Source organism: Xyrauchen texanus, chromosome 13 (genome assembly GCF_025860055.1).
Source record: "Xyrauchen texanus isolate HMW12.3.18 chromosome 13, RBS_HiC_50CHRs, whole genome shotgun sequence".
NCBI lineage: Eukaryota > Metazoa > Chordata > Actinopteri > Cypriniformes > Catostomidae > Xyrauchen > Xyrauchen texanus.
Genome location: NC_068288.1, coordinates 20,072,085 through 20,091,739, shown reverse-complemented (window position 1 = coordinate 20,091,739; position 19,655 = coordinate 20,072,085). Strand labels below are relative to the sequence as shown.

Sequence of the window (19,655 nt, the reverse complement as noted above, 5' to 3'; positions counted from 1 at the left end):
TACTGAAAATCCATTTGCATTCTTTTAAATTAATAGTTCCTTTTGGATGATAGAGTGACAATGTCAAGAACGACTTTACATTCACTGTCATCCACTGGATCAATACAATCCATTGTTCCCAAAGTGATTGGCAGTGTTCTTTTCTGAAATCAGTGAAGAAAGAAACAGCTATAGAGCCTATGAAAAAGTTGATTCAAAAGTTGGTATGAAATGGTTAAGGATTGAGGGTCTACCTTATGTGCCTTACTGGTTACCCAGATGCAATTTTTTTAACTAAGGGACCTAGAGGTTCTAAAAGTACAATTGATTCCAGATCCCAGTCTACCACTAAAACTACACAAGAGCTGGCTAGACTATGCGGCCGCATCTGTTAACCAAATTAGCATTACCATAGGCCTTGGCTTTCTAGCTAATTATGTGAAAGCCTTACAGCCTGAAATTACCTAAATTGGACAAGGTCCAAAAGCAGATCTTTTGCCCGCAGAACATATGAGAGCTCTGTTTATATGGAAATATCTTATCTGAATATAACCAGACCTTTATCAATGACATCCTGACTGAATAAAATACCACACTCACAAACACAGAAAATTGCTGGTTCTCTTTAAGTTTAGCACAAAGTATTGTCAAACGGTCTAATATCATCATCAACAATTTTTTTTTTTTTAAATCAGTCAACAATAAAGGAACTGCTGCTTATTGAAACTGATGCTACATCTAACCTGCTTTAAAGGAATAGTCCACCCAAAATGTTTTAAGATTTCATAATTTACTCACCCTAATGCCATTCCAGATGTGTATGACTTTCCTTCTTCTGTTGAACACAAACAAAGGTTTTTAGAACAATATCTCAGCTCTGTAGGTCCTCAGAATGCAAATGTGAAAGGTACCGAAATTGTAAAGCTCCAAAAAGCACCTTTTTAACTATACATTCTCCTCCCTGCCCAGTAGGGGGCGATATGGATGAATAATTAAAATCACCAAAAACAAAAGAAGAAGAATGTCTTAAGGACTTAAATATTGATCTGATAGCTTCTGAAGATATATAATTAACAGACTACTTTTATGCTGCCTTGTGCTTTTGGATCTTCAAACTTGTATTTCCCTCTTGCATTGTGAAGATCAACAGAGCTGAGATATTATTAAAATCTTTGTTTTTGTTCTACAGTAGTCATACACATCTTGGACATGAGGGTAAGTAAATTATGAGATTATTTTTATTTTTGAGTGAGTCCTTAGAGGGACACAACGTAAACTGTTTAATATAGTTAGTTAAGATTAGGCTTTGGAAAAGCTGCCTCTGGCTTCCTACTCAATAACAATGAGGTGCTTTAGAGTCATGGACAGATGTAGCGCCACATAAAAATAAGCGCAAAATCCGAACGGAAAGTGAGAAAGGCGGATCTGCGAATGCCTCTCATTTTACTCATGTATTGAAGACCCCGCCCAGGCAGTTAAGCCTATTGCAGCTGGAGTACTGAACTGAGTGAGTACCGCAGTCGCAAGGACAAGTTAGCACCCTCTATGATATTCAGCTGTAGACTGAGAACGCTACCCAGATCATTTTAAGGGTGAGTCAAACCTAGGTATTTTGCCTAAGCTTATCTCTATTTTGCGAAACGTTGCGAATGTGTCTGTTGAATTATTTTATCTAAATGACGTAATAGCGGGATAGTTGTTGAAATACGCGTTCGGGCAACGTTTAACTTTTTAGACCCCCTCAGAGAGGGCAACGTGGGACAGTTGTTCCCAAAACGTGGAGCGAATTTGTTGAATTTACTAAAACCAGATTTACTATATCAAACACTCATATCAGACACTCCTAAGCGACGAATGAAAAATTATGAACAAGAAAAAAAGTCAATATGCTCATCAGTGGAAGAAAAGTTAATTGGAAGTTTTTTCACGTTTAAAAAAAAAATGCTTATCCTGTTAACTTGTAGGGTTGAGATGGAATTGTACAGTGGTTAGAGGCAGGCCTTCATTTAAAAATGATCAAAATAAATTAAAATTGCACGAGGGAATGCATTTTTATCTTTTATTGTTGTTTGGCTACTTTTGTGAGAGTGAAATATTTTTGTCTGCTTGTTTTCCGTAATTACAAGTGGAATCTGCTCCATGTATCATGAAACATTTGAGTCCGTGCGCATGTTTGAAATAGCTCACTACTAAACACGGAGCTATTCATGCCAAATGTAACTGTCTGTCTCGTAAGACTACAAGGACACCCACTTCATGACACGCCCATTACACGTAACGCCCCCTTGGATCATCAAGAGATTTTATTGGCTTCAATAATTTTTTTTAATCCTATGCAATCGCTTTATGATTTATTTTCTCTTAACTCTGTAAATATGACAAAGAAAACTTTTTAATATATGTCTCATATCATATTAAACCGAAGATAAATTGTAAACTGAACTTTGTTTGATGTGAATTTTTGTCTACTCAAGAAAGTGTTCGTACAATTTCTGCATGTTCAATAATAAAAAAAAGATATAAATATTAAAATAAACATTTAGCTGTTCTGTTTCCGATTAGCCTATTAGCTTAGCAAGCCGCTAGCTTTTTCTCCTCTTAATTTTCATCACATATATTCTCAATAACTACATTTCCATCCAAGGGTTTTTGCGTGACAAAAGGTGTAGCGCAACAAAAAGTTTACTGATGTAGCTGATGAAAATGATAAAATTTCACAAGTGTCAACATAATATTTTTCCATTTAACTCTAGTGCATAAACTCTACGTCGGTACTTGTCACAAAAAACTGGTTTGGAAACTTTTTTTGAGAAAATTGGCATTCACACAAAAATATAGTGTCACTTGAAATTACCCCAATCGTTAGCCTGTGTTAATCACGATGACAAGGTTGAAAGCCAATTTATTGTACATGAAGCATTACTTGGTGCCAACACAAATATCTCGTATTATGCACCTGTCATCGACAAATGCATGGAAAATAAATTAATGGCCACTCTTTGCGATTAATTTAATCGCGGTAGCCATCTGTTTATTTTTTAAAGTTGCTTTTTCACACCATTCAAAATAATAGACGGCAGTCATGGAATTACAATACAAAAAATATATAATTTCTATATACAAAGATGTTTTTAATTAAAAATAAATACACATTACTAGGAGAAAAACATTAGTGTGCCTTTTGGAACACTAACATAGCCCAATTTTATAAAATGATTGTTTAGCTTACTTTTGAAAAAAAATGCGGGCAAAATTCCCTGTATTACATTAAATAAATTACCAAATGAAAAATGCATTAAATTAAAAAAAAAAATTACCTAACAAAACAATTATATTGTTAGGCCTATATACTCAAACTTAAAGCTGCAATGTAACTTTTGGTCATCTAGTGGTTAAAAAATAAAACTGTATGTGTAAAATAATACTAATGGAGGCACCGGTGTACACATGAATACAAGACATATTATCAGAGCGAATGGACAAATAAATAACGAAAGAAAGGAAAAGACGGATATCTGAAAACATGTCATCTGAGCAGATAAATGCCATATTGGAAACATTGATGCTTTGAAATAAATGACGTCACAAAAGTTAGGAAATGCTCATTAACATTAGACATAACGATTGCTAGTCCTATAATGTCAAATTTTGTAAACTACAGGATATTCTGGCCAAATAGACTATGGTAGTAACTAATTTATAGATTGTCTTTGTTACCAACAAAGACATGATGAAGTTGTAAACAAAGACATTACCACTGGTAATGTCTTTGTTGTTACCAACAAAGACATTACCAGTGGTAAACATCATTTCAAGACTCACATGTATTGGCAAGCCTAGGACTAAAGGATTTATATAAATTAATGCCATTATAAAGAAAAATACAAACGCGTGCTAGCAAGTTAAAAGTTCTGCACCGATTACAGTAGTATTGTCACGGTACCAAAATTTCAGTAGTCGGTACCAATACCAGTGAAATTTCGTGGTACTCGATACCATTTTTGGTACCAAAGCAAAACACAAAAACAGATTACTAAACAACACTCTTTTAATAACAAAGTCTACAAAACTTTAGCAGCACAACAAAGAAAAAAAATATACCACTGAGCAACACTTTAATTTAAATATATAATTTTTTAATTATAACAAAACTGAACAATGTATGCTTAAAGTATTTTTGAACACTTATATAAGATTTGCTTCAACTTTTGCAACTTTTAATTAAAATTTTTACAAAGTACTAAAAAACAAAACCTAAATAAACAAGCATACAATAAAATGAATAGAAAACTATTTCCAAACTAATGTGCAAAGTGCTCTCTTATTAATAAAGCTGCATTTTGCCATTTTTCTTCATAAGAAATGCATATGGACATGTATATATATATATATATAGATATTATGATTAAAGAAGTTATAATCTAGCTGCATTAAGCGTGTGCACTCGAGAGATGAGCGTCCCCGAGGCAGAGTCTCTCTCAGCCGGGTGCAGTTTCAATCTCTCCCCTTAGATTGGGACATTCGCGCAATTTATAGAAGAGGCACTGACACCACACAGAGAAATGCCAGAGTTTATAGTTATTACATGATCTGTATTATTTGAACTTTAATAAAGCTATAATACATTAAATATAACTGCATTTAAGATGTAACGCAGGGATGTTTCCTTTTAAGAGCTCCACCTCCGCTTATTCCACAACGGTACATGCTTCTGAATGTTCTTTTTTTTTATAATTCCCTAATACTTTGGGATCTACATAAAATAAACTGTGAAAGTTTAGAGTGCATCTGGACTGATCTGTGTAATTCTTCCTCCATCAGGCGTGAACTGCTGCTCTCACGCGTCATTTACAGTTTATTGTGATTTCATGTTACGTTAAATGATATCAAACGACTGTTCAACAACGAACATTTTTCACGTCAATTTTGTATTTTCAACGATGCCGATAATGTCGACTAAACTTTTCAGCCCTAATGCAAATGAAAATATGTTTTTAAACTCACCTGCTTTAGTTGCTCGAATTAATCTGGGTGTCTGTCTTTCATGTGCTTTATTAAGTTTGATATGTTTCCTTCCTTCCGAAAATTGCGAAAGCAGCGTTTACAAATAGGTTTTTGCTGATCTATGATGTTTCCCTAACCTATGAATTTCCAAACCTGGCTTTTTCCACTTTTCTTTTCGACAAGATTCAGTTGAGACTCCGCAGCAGCAGCTTTGCTTGTCGTCATCTTTTGCTTGTGAGCGTTCGAAAGTTCCCGACTCTGCATGGGTACCGGGTAGACCCGGTACCTCCAGAAATTCTGGTATCGTAAATAATTTTTTGTTTGAGTACTGACTTGGTACCAGTATTTTTGACAACACTAGATTACAGTATAATTATTGTATTGCACTATAGTCTGTTTGTGTGTGATTACACAACTACACATAACTATATCAATAAAATATCTTACCTGTTGAGTAAGAAAAAAGCCACCTCTGGGTCGCTTTAAAATCCTTTCAGTTGCGCCACCTCCAAAGTCAAGCCGATGTTGATTCAGGTTTCATTACAGACTCTGCTCTGTTCTGGGATTCTTTGGTTTAACAAAGTGATTCCCAGGTGGTTTGCCCTTTTGAAAGATCCATGATAAAGTTTTCTCATTCATTGCGACAGCAAACTTTCAGCTTTAGCTACTCTCACACACATGCTACAGTAGCGGATCTTATTTTCTCTGTGTATGGATATGACGTCAACATGCCCAGGCTAATGACGTATGTATGCAATTTCCTGCTAAATCTGTCCCGACAGCTCTAAAATATTTATATTATAATATCATTATTATAGGTTTATCATATAAGTGTATTTGGAAGATGGATTTTTGTTGCACTCTCTCATTAATAACATTTTGTTCTTTAAAAAAAAAAAAGTTACATAGTATAGCTTTAAATTAGCCTTACCCTGTAGATGCAAAGGTTGGTTGAATTACATTCTCAGAATGTTCTACCCTTTATTCAAGACTATAAACTATATTTGAACAATTTGTATAATGCTGAGTTCACTTTCATAAAACTTGCTTTTGAACATTTTAAAACTTTTTATATATTTTAAATCTAACTTTACCTCATATCACATTTGCTGAGATTCTTCAGAAAATGTAAATTGCATTATGGCAATAAAATTAATTTTAGATGACAATCAAGTTCAGTTGGTCATTAAAAGTTGCTGGACAAATATGCGGGACATAATGGCAATGCTTTAGATTAGATAATTGTTCAAATAGCATATTGAATATCAAGAATGTATCATACAGTTGAAAGCAGAAGTTTACATACACCTTTTAAATTTTTACATATAACTTTTACAGCCAAATACATTTAAACTCAGTGTTTCATAATTCCTGACATTTATTCATAGAAAACATTCCCTGTCTTAGATCAATTAGGATCACTATTTTAAGAATGTGAACTGTCAGAATAGTAGTAGAGAGAATGATTTATTTCAGCTTTTATTTCTTTCATCACATTCCCAGTGGGTCAGAAGTTTAAATAAAATGTGTTAGTATTTGGTAGCATTGACTAAATTGTTTAACCATTCCTCCAGACAGAACTGTGTAAATGAGTCAGGTTTGTAGGCCTCCTTGCTCACACATTCCTTTTCATTTTTTTCAATTGGCTAATTGTCTAAAGTCTTGACATAATTTTCTGGAATTTTCCATGCTGCTTAAAGGCACAATTAACTTCTGACCCACTGGAATTGTGATGTAGTAAATTAAAAGTGAAACAATCTTTCTGTAAACAATTGTTGGAAAAATTACTCGTGTCATGCATAGGGCTGGACAATAATTCTGTATATATCAATATGTATCACGATATAATTTTTTAAAATAACGGTGATATTATTATCAAACACATTTCGATTACAACATTACAGCATTTGTCACTAGGGCTGGGTATCGTTCAAAATATCGATACCGATACATTGACTTCGATACCGGTCTCTAAACAATAATTTTTTCGATACCAATTTTATGAAATCCGTTTTAACAAGATTGCAAACATTACACATTACCTCAAAAAAACATTGGCTTTATTTTTTCAGATTGTTGATTTTTTTTTACAGACTCAAAGACTGATTTGGGCACATCTAGCATGCTACATGCTTATCGCTGACGTTGACGAGATTAACCCCTTAGATATCGAAATTTGGTATCGAACGACAAGACATTTTTCGATACTCGATTGTTTAGAGGCAATTCGGTCGGTGCCTAAAATGTATCGAACTCGATACCCAGCCCTATTTGTCACTGACTAACGTTCAGGGCACAGCAGTCAGTTCATTGTATTCAAGCAGAGCAGAAATAGCAGAACACAATTGGCTACGTGCGTGATATGGCAATTTTTGAAAAGGACACAAATAATAGAGCTAAAATTGTACGTCTATAGGATGTGTGCACACCGAATACTTATTTCTCCACACGGTCATATTATAATTATAAAATTATCTTGCGTCCGCCATAATATTTTAGGTTTCATCTGCAACCATCCCACTGATATGCCATGTAACATCATATTGAGCAAAACCCAAAACAATGGTAGATCAATATTAGTCTAATATCAGTTCACAAACAAGCTACCAAACAAGCTAGGTAACATTATAATCGCTAAGTTGCGGACTCATGAAAAATACAGTGGTTATCATAATTTTTTGTCATGACTAATTTATTAATGACTCTGCATCATCTGTATTTACGAGTAAATAATCACTTCATCCAATGCTTAAAGTGAATAAAATAGCCTTGCCTCTGCCAGCCCACTTGCTGGAGTTACACAATTAACGAAGCAATTTGAACTCCACCAGACTTGTGTGTGTGTGTGTGTGTGTAGGTGACATAAAGGGGGAAAGCAGGCAGTGGACCAAACCACTGTGGTGCAAGGGAGGGGGGACTCAAAATGTTTCTACACATTTTTTGGCCTGTTTGTATTGTTTTACTACTTAGTTAGTTTAAGTATATATCATTATATATTTTACAATACACAGGTTGGTTTTTAATGCCCCAGCAATTTTTGTTGTTGCTCACTCTTTTCTGTTTTCTGCAGCAACTCTGAGCACTTTAATATTCTTATCCTAGCTGAAGAACCTTTTTTTCAATCTATAAAGATAATCTTTAGAATTAAAGTAGAAAATATTAATATTGACAAAGGTGAGAGTTTTATGTTTATTTGACATTTCTTGTTTGTATGAAGGCTAAGTGCAAATAAAAGGTGAACATTAATTTATTTGTACAGTTTTTATTAAATATTATATAGTTTTATAGAAGGAGGTATCATAGACTTGGCAAATACATTTTTCAGAAGTTTGTAGGTACAGACATTTGTTGTGGGCATTCTTGGCAGTTTTTCTTAGGCTTTCATATTGTTCATATCATATCGGAATATAGGTTATGCTATATTTAACGATTTTACCAACTTTTCATTTTTAAAATGGTTGTGGTTAGGTTTAGAGTTATGGATAGGTGTAGGGTTGCTGTGGGACTCCAAATAAACACAACAAACACAGTGTATGAATGTGGGATCCAAGAGACTTCAGGATTTTGCTGGTTATTTGAAAGGGGCGTGTCTTGCACCATGCAGACAGACCCCTCTCCTTCATCCTGCTTTGATTTAGGTCCCTGTTTTTTTTCCACAGCTCTGTTTGAGAATCACCCAATTTCCTGGCAGGAAGAGCTGCTCAAGGAGATGGGACAGATTTCTATTGAGCTGAGATTAGTACTTAGAGCAATTAGATTATATAGCTGGTTTACTGGCAGCAACGTGCAAACTACTCCCATCCCTTTTTACAGTGCTTCTTTCTGTTTATCAGAGCTCATTTGATGAACTCCACCAACATCGTCACAGTTTTACTGGATATATCGCAGCATTTAGCTGTAACAAAAGTAAAGGATTTCAACCTTTCAACATTTATTCATAATGATCAATGTAGGTCCTGTGAGTGTAAAATATTTTTGTATGCACTGTACACCAGTAGCAAGTCATTATGAGCACTAAATTATCATGTAACAAAATCAGCCAGAAATCAGGAGTTCCAAATACTTGAACTTCTGCAGCTGTTCACAAATGTCTAAATATTGCTTTGTACATTGAGTAGCACATGGTTCTTTCCAGCCTTTACACATGCAGATGGTTCTTTTGCATGTAAATATGCAAGCTTTTTGTTTGACTACTGTCTTTTTACTTGACCTTTTTTCTTTTGGAGAAATGTTTATGAAAGGTTACTGTTTAAGAAAAAGATTAGTGCTTGAGAAGTACGTTTCAACCTGAGAAAGACTGATTTTGTTTACTATGATGTAAGTAGAGTTGAACTGTTCATATTTTCAGCAAGTACATCTTATAAGGTCAGGTCTGTGTGCTTAATTTTCTGACCATTTGTTATGAATAACCTACTTGCGTAGTACACTTTTCTATAGGTATTTTTAATTCTTTAGATTTTTTAATATAGTATTTTTTTATTGATTACATTTTAGCTGCAATTACTGGGAAGTGTTTATTGTTTTATTCCATGGTCTTTTATGTGAATTGTTTTTGTAGGATATTTTGAAGGGCAATTTCACCAAAACAAAATAAATAAATAAAATCTGTAATTATTTACTCTCATGGTGTTCCAAACCTTTCTTCACAGAAGGAGATGTCAGGCAGAATATATAGGACTCACAGCCACAGTAACCATTCACTTTCATAGTATGGAATAAAAGATTCATAGCAAGTGCATGGTGAATGAGACTAACATTCTTCCTAACCTATCTTGTGATCCATGGATGAAAGAAAGACTTTTGGCTGGAACAACTTGAGGTTGAGTAAATGATGACAGAATAAAATGTTTAGGTTGAACTGTCCTTTTGTTTTGACATGGTGAAAAATTTGTGTTCCAAACGGAACAAATCAGCCTCTGAAGGGCACTGAAGGAAGAAAAATAAGGGCCACCATGTCGGAGGTTCGTCCTTAAGTACTCATAAATAGCTGCTTCGAAGGCCACTTCAAAATTAATGCTTGTGTGCTGCTCAACTGACGGACACTTTACTTCCAAGTGGACCGGAACCGGATCATATGTCATAAATAAATACAACCATAAATCAGGTTGCCAGGTGTAATAAAATTAAACCAGCTGCACCTCTAAACATACTTTGGTTGTATAAACAAAAACATGTGAAATCCCGTCATCTCTGTGGTTTATAAAAACATATAATTATTATAATAATCTTTTAAAAACAACAGTTTAAACCTCTGACTTAGTTTAAAACTGTCTATTGTGTTATTTTACTATAAACTCGCTTGATTTGTTATTCTAATAAAATAATACACAGTAGGGTTGCTCCGATACCAAAATTTTGGCTTCTGTACAATACCAGCCCTGGTAAACTCGGTAACAACCTTGATTCTATCAGTTAGTATTCTATCGATACTAACTTGATGGCTTATGAAAATACACAGAAAATAAAAGTAATTTTATTAAAATAAAATGCATAAAGTCTTATAGATGACTTGTTTTAATTAAATGTTATGATCAAATAGTGTTTAATCAAATACATACTGTACAGCTTTGATCAAATGAAAATATAATAGTTTATAAAAATAAATTGGGTAAAAAAACAAAAAAGATGCACAACAGAGCTTTACAGTAATGAAAACATTAAATGAAAGCAATCTGATTACCTGAGGCTGCCATGGCTGAACCACAACATGCTGATGTTCAGTACTGGTATTCAGGTTTTGTAATATCGCTTACAGATAATAATACTAATAATATAAACATTTAATATTATATTATTGTTATTATGAGTATTGCTACTACTTTAAATATTGCATTTTTATACAATAGTAATATTTTTCTGTCATATAATGTCTTCAATTTCATGCATCCAGTTAAATATAGATTTTTTTAAAATATCCAGTTTTATATTCTGTGTCTCACTGAAATGTTCTGTTTGCACTTGTTTCTCCCATCACCAAAAAAATAAAATAATTCCTTTTGTATGTGAGAACACTTATAATCAGTAAAAATATAAAAAGATCACATAGCCATGTGTCATATATCTTTTGAAAGGTCTTTATTAGTAGAATATAACTAGCAGATTGTTTTTTACTCCATTCAAACTACAGTTTGTATTTGTGTGTAAAATGCACATGTATGATAAACCGAGAAAACAGAGTCATCGTCACATTTTGGTTTATAACATGAAAAATAAACATGATGTAGAAAATGGCATATCAAAACTTACAGCAGATGCTCTGGATAAAACACACTTGACGTAGTAATACAGTATGTAGATCCTGAAATATTCCTCAGAGAGTGTCATAACAAGCAATTGTGGCTAATTGCGTCACCATGACGATGGTTTCTCTGGGATTGATTCACTGAAACACGATCCTTTACATCATAGATGTGTCAGATTGTCCTCACTGTCTGTCTAGAGAGTGTTAGATTCCATATTTGGACCTGTGTCCCACGTGGTAAACAGAGCCAGAGCGCACATATTTGTTTTTAGATTTTTTTTAATGAATTGATGGAATTAGGTGCCAATGAGAGCTGAAATACATTTTTGGTAAAATAATAAGTATATATATATATATATATATATATATATACATACATACACAGTGAGGAAAATAAGTATTTGAACACCCTGCTTTTTTGCAAGTTCTCCCACTTGGAAATCATGGAGGGGTCTGAAATTGTCATCGTAGGTGCATGTCCACTGTGAGAGACATAATCTAAAAAAAAAAATAAAAATACAGAAATCACAATGTATGATTTTAACTATTTATTTGTATGATACAGCAGCAAATAAGTATTTGAACATGTGTCTATCAGCTAGAATTCTGACCCTCAAAGACCTTTTAGTCTGCCTTTAAAATGTCCACCTCCACTCCATTTATTATCCTAAATTAGATGCACCTGTTTGAGGTCGTTAGCTGCATAAAGACACCTGTCCACCACATACAATCAGTAAGAATCCAACTACTAACATGGCCAAGACCAAAGAGCTGTCCAAAGACACTAGAGACAAAATTGTACACTTCCACAAGGCTGGAAAGGGCTACGGGGAAATTGCCAAGCAGCTTGGTGAAAAAAGGTCCACTGTTGGAGCAATCATTAGAAAATGGAAGAAGCTAAACATGACTGGGGCTCCATGCAAGATCTCACATCGTGGGGTCTCAATGATCCTAAGAAAGGTGAGAAATCAGCCCAGAACTACACGGGAGGAGCTGGTCAATGACCTGAAATGAGCTGGGACCACCGTTTCCAAGGTTACTGTTGGTAATACACTAAGACGTCATGGTTTGAAGTCATGCATGGCACGGAAGGTTCCCCTGCTTAAACCAGCACATGTCAAGGCCCGTCTTAAGTTTGCCATTGACCATTTGGATGATCCAGAGGAGTCATGGGAGAAAGTCATGTGGTCAGATGAGACCAAAATATAACTTTTTGGTCATAATTCCACTAAACGTGTTTGGAGGAAGAAGAATGATGAGTACCATCCCAAGAACACCATCCCTACTGTGAAGCATGGGGGTGGTAGCATCATGCTTTGGGGGTGTTTTTCTGCACATGGGACAGGGCGACTGCACTGTATTAAGGAGAGGTTGACCGGGGCCATGTATTGCGAGATTTTGGGGAACAACCTCCTTCCCTCAGTTAGAGCATTGAAGATGGGTCGAGGCTGGGTCTTCCAACATGACAATGACCCGAAGCACACAGCCAGGATAACCAAGGAGTGGCTCTGTAAGAAGCATATCAAGGTTCTGGCGTGGCCTAGCCTGTCTCCAGACCTAAACCCAATAGAGAATCTTTGGAGGGAGCTCAAACTCCGTGTTTCTCAGCGACAGCCCAGAAACCTGACTGATCTAGAGAAGATCAGTGTGGAGGAGTGGGCCAAAATCCCTCCTGCAGTGTGTGCAAACCTGGTGAAAAACTACAGGAAACGTTTGACCTCTGTAATTGCAAACAAAGGCTACTGTACCAAATATTAACATTGATTTTCTCAGGTGTTCAAATACTTATTTGCAGCTGTATCATACAAATAAATAGTTAAAAAATCATACATTGTGATTTCTGGATTTTTTTTTAGATTATGTCTCTCACAGTGGACATGCACCTACGATGACAATTTCAGACCTCTCCATGATTTCTAAGTGGGAGAACTTGCAAAATAGCAGGGTGTTCAAATACTTATTTTCGTCACTGTATATATATATATATATATATATATATATATATATATATATACACACACACACACACACACAGTGGATATAAAAAGTATTCACACCCCTGTTAAAATGCCAGGTTTTTGTGATGTAAAAGAATGAGACAAAGATAAATCATGTCAGAACTTTTTCCACTTTTAATGTGACCTATAATATGAACAATTCAATAGAAAAACAATCTGAAATCTTCGTGGGGGGAAAATGAAAATGAAAAACCTTACAATAACCTGATTTTTGCATTCATAATTTTCAGATATTCTGTTGTTAAAATTGCTTTGAGATGTTTTTGGACACTTTGATGAATTAAAGTTATAAGCTCTTCCTTTTGGGTATGCCATTTAAGCATGCAATCATTAAAAATGCCTTCAGTGTGTAAGCTAGTTTCATCACCGCGACATAAGAATTTTTCAACAGACAATTCTGTACTGCATTCAAACAGGTTTTGCAATCCCCACCGCGCATCTCACTGGTTCACAAGCACATTTAAAATAGTCAATGTAGTTGAGAGTTGTCCACGAATTACCAAACCTGATCTACACTCGTGCTGCTGTGATTAAGCCGTGTTGATAATTGCCACGTGTAGCGCTGTTTCATTCCGCTTTTGAAGCAAGCAAAATGCGCTCCAAAACATACAGGTGACAGGGGAAGGCTCATTAATATTCAAAAGGAAAGCACTAACTAATTGTTCAATGAAACGTTGCGATCCCATGCCATCCTACATTTCTGAAATGAGCTGAACTTGAACTGAAACGAGTGTCACTGATGTCACTGATAAGTGTGTGTGTGTGTGTGTTGGGGTCTCTTTTGCAGTGTAGAAAGTGCACAGCTGACTGGGGCTGGCAAGCGTTATGTTGCGTCAAGAATATTAAATTAACCATGTGAAATCCCAACAGCAGCACTCATAATTTCCCTCTAAAATGCATATAGGGGAAACCCTGCCAGAAAGGTACACATAACTCTCCAATAGATACAGATAGTGAATCATAATTAATAACCAGATGATACATAATGATGCTTGGATAGCATAGTGGTATGAGTGTTGCAGGATGAACTCAAAATTTGAATATTCAAACACACTCATGCAAAGAAATGCTTTGGGGGTTAGGCCTGTTTGGCTGTTGTAAAAATGTGGTAAAACGGCAAATATTTAACTTGTTTTTAACTGAAATAAGAGAATACCAACAACTAATATTTAAAGAATACCTCTTAAGTTTTGTTGCACACAGCAATGATGGTAGGCTGTCATTCAAGAGCATATTTTAAATATCCAGAAGTGTTCATTTATTATATCAGCTCTTTAGTGAGGATTCTTAAGTGCCCAATTTCAGCTGGTCACAGAAGCAATGCCTAAAGCAATACAAACAAATCTTATCTTAATGTATATATCATTTATTCATTATTGCTCATTGTGCCTTAACAGGAGCATGATTCCAGTGACAGAATTCCGGCAGTTCACGGAACAACAGCCAGCGTTCCGGGTTCTCAAACCATGGTGGGATGTGTTCACAGACTACCTCTCTGTGGTCATGCTCATGATAGGCGTGTTTGGATGCACTCTGCAGGTAAATATTACACTTCTTCTAATGTGTGTTGTTGCTCAACAGTAATACAGAAGGCACAGATTTTTCTGATGGGACCTACGTACTTGCACATTAAACTAAAAACAACAAGAGCACTACTTTTAAGATTAAACTGCAAAATAAACAAACAAGAAACTTAAGTACTAAAACAAAACACATTGATCAACAGCAATAAAATTATAAATGACATAACACCATAGATGTATTTTCACTGGCTCCTCTTTGCATGAACAGCCCACTGTTGGGCAGTGCATACTGCATAAAGAAGTGGGAGTTTGCTAACGGAAAACAAGCTACATTCCAGTCACCACACATGAAACGATTACCCCTCCTTCTCTTCATGACTGGCCCCTCTATAAACACAAAATGACTCCGTAGTCTAGCTACTGCCATATAAACTAGTGGGTGGAGCTTCAAGCAGCATGGATGCCCTTCAGTTTGAATTCCTGTGGATGACCCAAATTATTTTTAGTTGCAGCAAACATTAGCAGGAACTCATTGTTAGGGTGTGAATATCCCCCACTCTCCCTGGAGGTGTGCATAAAAGAACGGCACAGTTGTATAATGTATAATACCACTTTTTGTAAATTGCGACCCTAGATGTTTTTGATGATCCCAGTGCAGGCCGTAATAATTGTGCTAATTAATATTTTTACTGAAATCATTGCATAGTCCCTTGGTTCTGAGAGAGGGATAAACACTATTCTTTGCTAAAAGACCATGTTTGCCTGGGGGCACTTTGAGCAGCCCTGTTGTGCATAATGCACATTTTATTTGCCACTTAGGTCTTCTGCGCCTCACATCCATTTTACTAGAGATGCCGTGCACAGAGCTGCTGATTCTTCCTTATGAGGCCTTACTCAGCAGTCAGACTCAGCAGTCAGACAGCCATACTTGAGTGCTGTGTTGAGGCCTCATAGTTCTCTTACCCTCTTTAGCTGATAGTTTATTACCTTTCCATAGAGTGTGTGTGTGTTGCGGGGGTTCTGTAGTGTTTTTCTGGTGTTGGTGTGTTCTTAAAAAAAAAGTAAGCAAAGTTTAGTGACTTCTGAGCACTCTCCTGTTTATGCAGAGGTTCCATTTACCAGTGTAATAATCTCTCACTTCCTGTCTGAGTCACAACACTGATGTCAGAGCACCAAAATAGTAATCTCTATAGAGATGCTCCTCCTCGGATATGTTACACTGTTCCAGGCAACGTACCAATGGTTTGGGATGTAACAATGTGTAAATGAGTCTCATTTACTCCATATTAGATTTAACAGAGATTTTAGGTTTTTTTCAGGGGTGTTGGAATGACCTGAAAAGTGGGTGGGACAGATAAACCTTATCAGCTTGGCTCATGAATATTAAATAGGTAAACATAACATACACTAAGAGAATGTATTTTTCTATCACACAGCTACTGTCAGGTAAATACTCATGTTGTGTCCAATTTAGGCCAATTAATATTTGTATTTTACAGTTACAGTTTTTGTAAGTTACTGTTATGCAGTGATGTTGAATGTTGCACTGTAGTTTTCTGTTTAGAAATATTCTGGGTTCAATACAAATTAAGCTCAAACGACAGCATTTGTGGCATCATGTTGATTACCAAAACAGCAAAAATTAAGGTTACAGTGAGGCCAATGGCGGGCCAATTTTTGGTGGGTTTAAAGATGGAAATGTGTTTAAATGTTTACATTTATGGATTATTTGAGCTGTAAATAGTTGTTTTTATAGTCATTTTAGGGTTTATGGCATTACATTGTAATGGCACCGAAGTTGTAAAATTGAATATAACTTTACACACAAAAGGCAAGTTAGCGATTTTAATGTTTACGGATTGACCCCATTCACTTCCCATTGTAAGTGCCTCACTGTAAATCAGATATTAAAGAAAAGGAGAGACTGGTTGAAATTACATTTTGTGGTAATCAGTATTATGCCACAATTGCTATCGTTAAGCTTCACTTTTTTTTGAAGGCAGAATATTATTTTAATGTTCATCTGCAATGTGTAGAAATGCTAATAAAGCCTGCTTTGAATTCGCCTGGTAGTGTTTGATTAAAGCTGTGGCGCTGACCATGGTACTTTACTGCTTCCACTTGCATGACCCTTCAGTTCACTGTCCAAGCAACTGGTTGGCAGAGGCTTCTGCTGGGACTTAAAGACATCTTTTTATATGGTTGGGTACTATTTTTTGCACAACGGCAGAAACTCTTAAAATGTAGAATTTTCAAAAAATATGCGGTCTTAATGTTTACTCTGTGTTTTTTTTTAGGTGATGCAAGACAAAATCATATGCCTTCCTCAAAGGTCAAATCAGACAGTGCTGATGAACACAACTTTTCCCTCATCATCTGTATCCTCAGTGCCTGTGGTCCAAGAGCTGAAAGGACTGAAGACCAACTTGGATATTCAGCAGTATAACTACATAAATCAAATATGCTACGAAAAGGCACTTCATTGGTATGCCAAGTATTTCCCATACCTGGTTCTCATACATACCCTCATTTTCATGGTGTGCAGCAATTTCTGGTTCAAGTTTCCTGGCTCCAGCTCAAAAATTGAGCACTTTATATCCATACTAGGCAAATGTTTTGACTCTCCGTGGACTACAAGAGCGCTGTCAGAAGTATCAGGGGAGAATACTGAAGAGAAAGACAACAAAAAGAACAGTGCCAGTAGGTCAAACCTTGATTCTCCAATTGGTGAGGGCAACCTAGAGAAGACTCCATCTCTCAGATCCATTCCTGAGAAAATTGTTGTGGACAAGCCAGCACCCAGTGTCCTTGACAAGAAGGAGGGAGAGCAAGCCAAGGCCTTGTTTGAGAAGGTCAAAAAATTTCGGCTACACGTGGAGGAGGGTGATATATTGTATGTAATGTATGTCCGTCAGACTGTTGTAAAAGTGCTTAAATTTATCCTTATAATTGCTTACAACAGTGCTCTGGTGTCAAAGGTTCGGTTCACTGTTAGTTGTACTGTGGACATACAACACATGATAGGTTACCGGGACTTCTTTTGCAATCATACTATGGCCCATTTATTCTCTAAGCTCTCCTACTGTTATTTGTGTTTTGTCATTGTTTATGGACTCACTTGCCTTTATACATCCTACTGGTTGTTCTATCGTTCTCTGAAGGAATACTCTTTTGAATATGTAAGGCAAGAGACTGGAATTGATGACATCCCAGATGTGAAGAATGACTTTGCTTTCATGTTACACATGATTGATCAGTATGATCCACTGTACTCCAAGAGGTTTGCTGTGTTTCTATCAGAGGTCAGTGAAAACAAGCTTAAACAGCTCAACCTTAACCATGAGTGGACAGCTGACAAGCTTCGTCAGAAGCTGCAGACCAATAGCAATAACAGGCTGGAACTTCAACTCTTCATGCTCTCTGGTCTCCCGGATACCGTTTTTGAGGTGACAGAGCTGCAGTCTTTGAAGCTTGAGATTATTAATAATGTTACCATACCTGCAGCTATCGCCAAGCTAGACAATCTCCAGGAGCTTTCACTTCATCAGTGCTCGCTCAAGATCCACAGCGCAGCCACATCATTCCTCAAGGAGAACTTGAAGGTGTTACGAGTGAAGTTTGATGACTTTCGTGAACTTCCGCAGTGGTTGTATGTGTTACGGAACTTGGAAGAACTCCATCTGATTGGCTCTTTGTGTTCTGATGCATCAAAGAATATAACTCTAGACTCTCTACGAGAGCTAAAGGCCCTCAAGACCCTGACACTCAAGAGCAACTTCAGCAAGATCCCTCAGTCTATTGTGGATGTGGCCAGCCATCTACAACGTCTCTGTATTTGCAATGATGGCACCAAGCTGGTTATGCTAAACAACCTTAAAAAGATGGTGAATCTTGTAGAACTTGAGTTGGTGCACTGCGACCTGGAACGCATACCGCATGGCATTTTCAGCCTCACTAATCTGCAGACATTGGACCTGAAGGAGAACAATCTACGCTCCATTGAAGAGATTGTCAGCTTCCAGCACCTCCGTAAACTGACCTGTCTGAAGCTCTGGCACAATGTCATCACTTTTATTCCTGAACACATAAAAAAACTTGGCAGCTTGGATCGCCTATACCTTAGCCACAACAAGATCGAGATTCTGCCTTCACACTTGTTCCTCTGCACCAAACTGCGCTACCTTGATCTTTCCAACAACGACATCCGTTTTATCCCACCGGAGGTTGGCGTTCTCCAGAGCCTTCAATACTTTTCTGTTAGTTGTAATAAACTCGAAAATATTCCAGATGAACTCTTTTTCTGTAAGAAGCTGAAAAATCTCAGGCTCGGCAGGAACACACTGTCTGTTCTCTCACCAAAAATTTCTTACCTAAGTGTACTGACTCACTTGGAGTTAAAGGGTAATCACTTTGAGGTCTTGCCAGCCGAACTGGGCTGTTGCCGTACCTTGAAGCGGAGTGGACTTGCGGTAGAAGATGTGCTGTTTGAGACACTGCCTGCAGATGTCAGGGAACAAATGCAAGAAGAGTGATGTTCAAATGGTTTGCTTTAATGCCAAATGCTAATCAGACTTAAGAGACAGTACTCAAAGTGTTCCGTCCTGTAGTATGTTTTGTGATCTCAATGGGTGAGTACCTGCAATTTCATGATTAGATTTGGACATAAAAATGCTTAAAGGAATATTTCATGACCTTTTTTTCTTCTGTAGAACACAAATTAAGATTTTTAGAAGAATGTCTCCCCTCTGTAGGTCCATACAATGCAAGTGAATGGTGGCCAAATCTCTGAAGGTCTAAATATCACAAAGGCATCATAAAAGTAATCTATATAACTCCATGAGTTTATTCAATACCCTCTGAAGTTATTAATCATTTTTGGGTGAGAACAAA

At 36.4% G+C, this 19,655-nt stretch overlaps 1 protein-coding gene across 1 annotated transcript; it reads left to right on the top strand.

Moving 5' to 3' along the window:
* The first annotated feature begins 1,476 nt into the window (after positions 1-1,476).
* Positions 1,477-19,548, top strand: LOC127653848 (volume-regulated anion channel subunit LRRC8C-like). The gene is made up of 3 exons (XM_052140634.1): positions 1,477-1,571; positions 14,640-14,781; positions 17,063-19,548. The coding sequence occupies exons 2-3, from the start codon at positions 14,644-14,646 to the stop codon at positions 19,295-19,297; spliced, it is 2,373 nt and encodes a 790-aa protein (XP_051996594.1). The 5' UTR covers positions 1,477-1,571; positions 14,640-14,643; the 3' UTR covers positions 19,298-19,548.
* Positions 19,549-19,655: the final 107 nt, after the last annotated feature.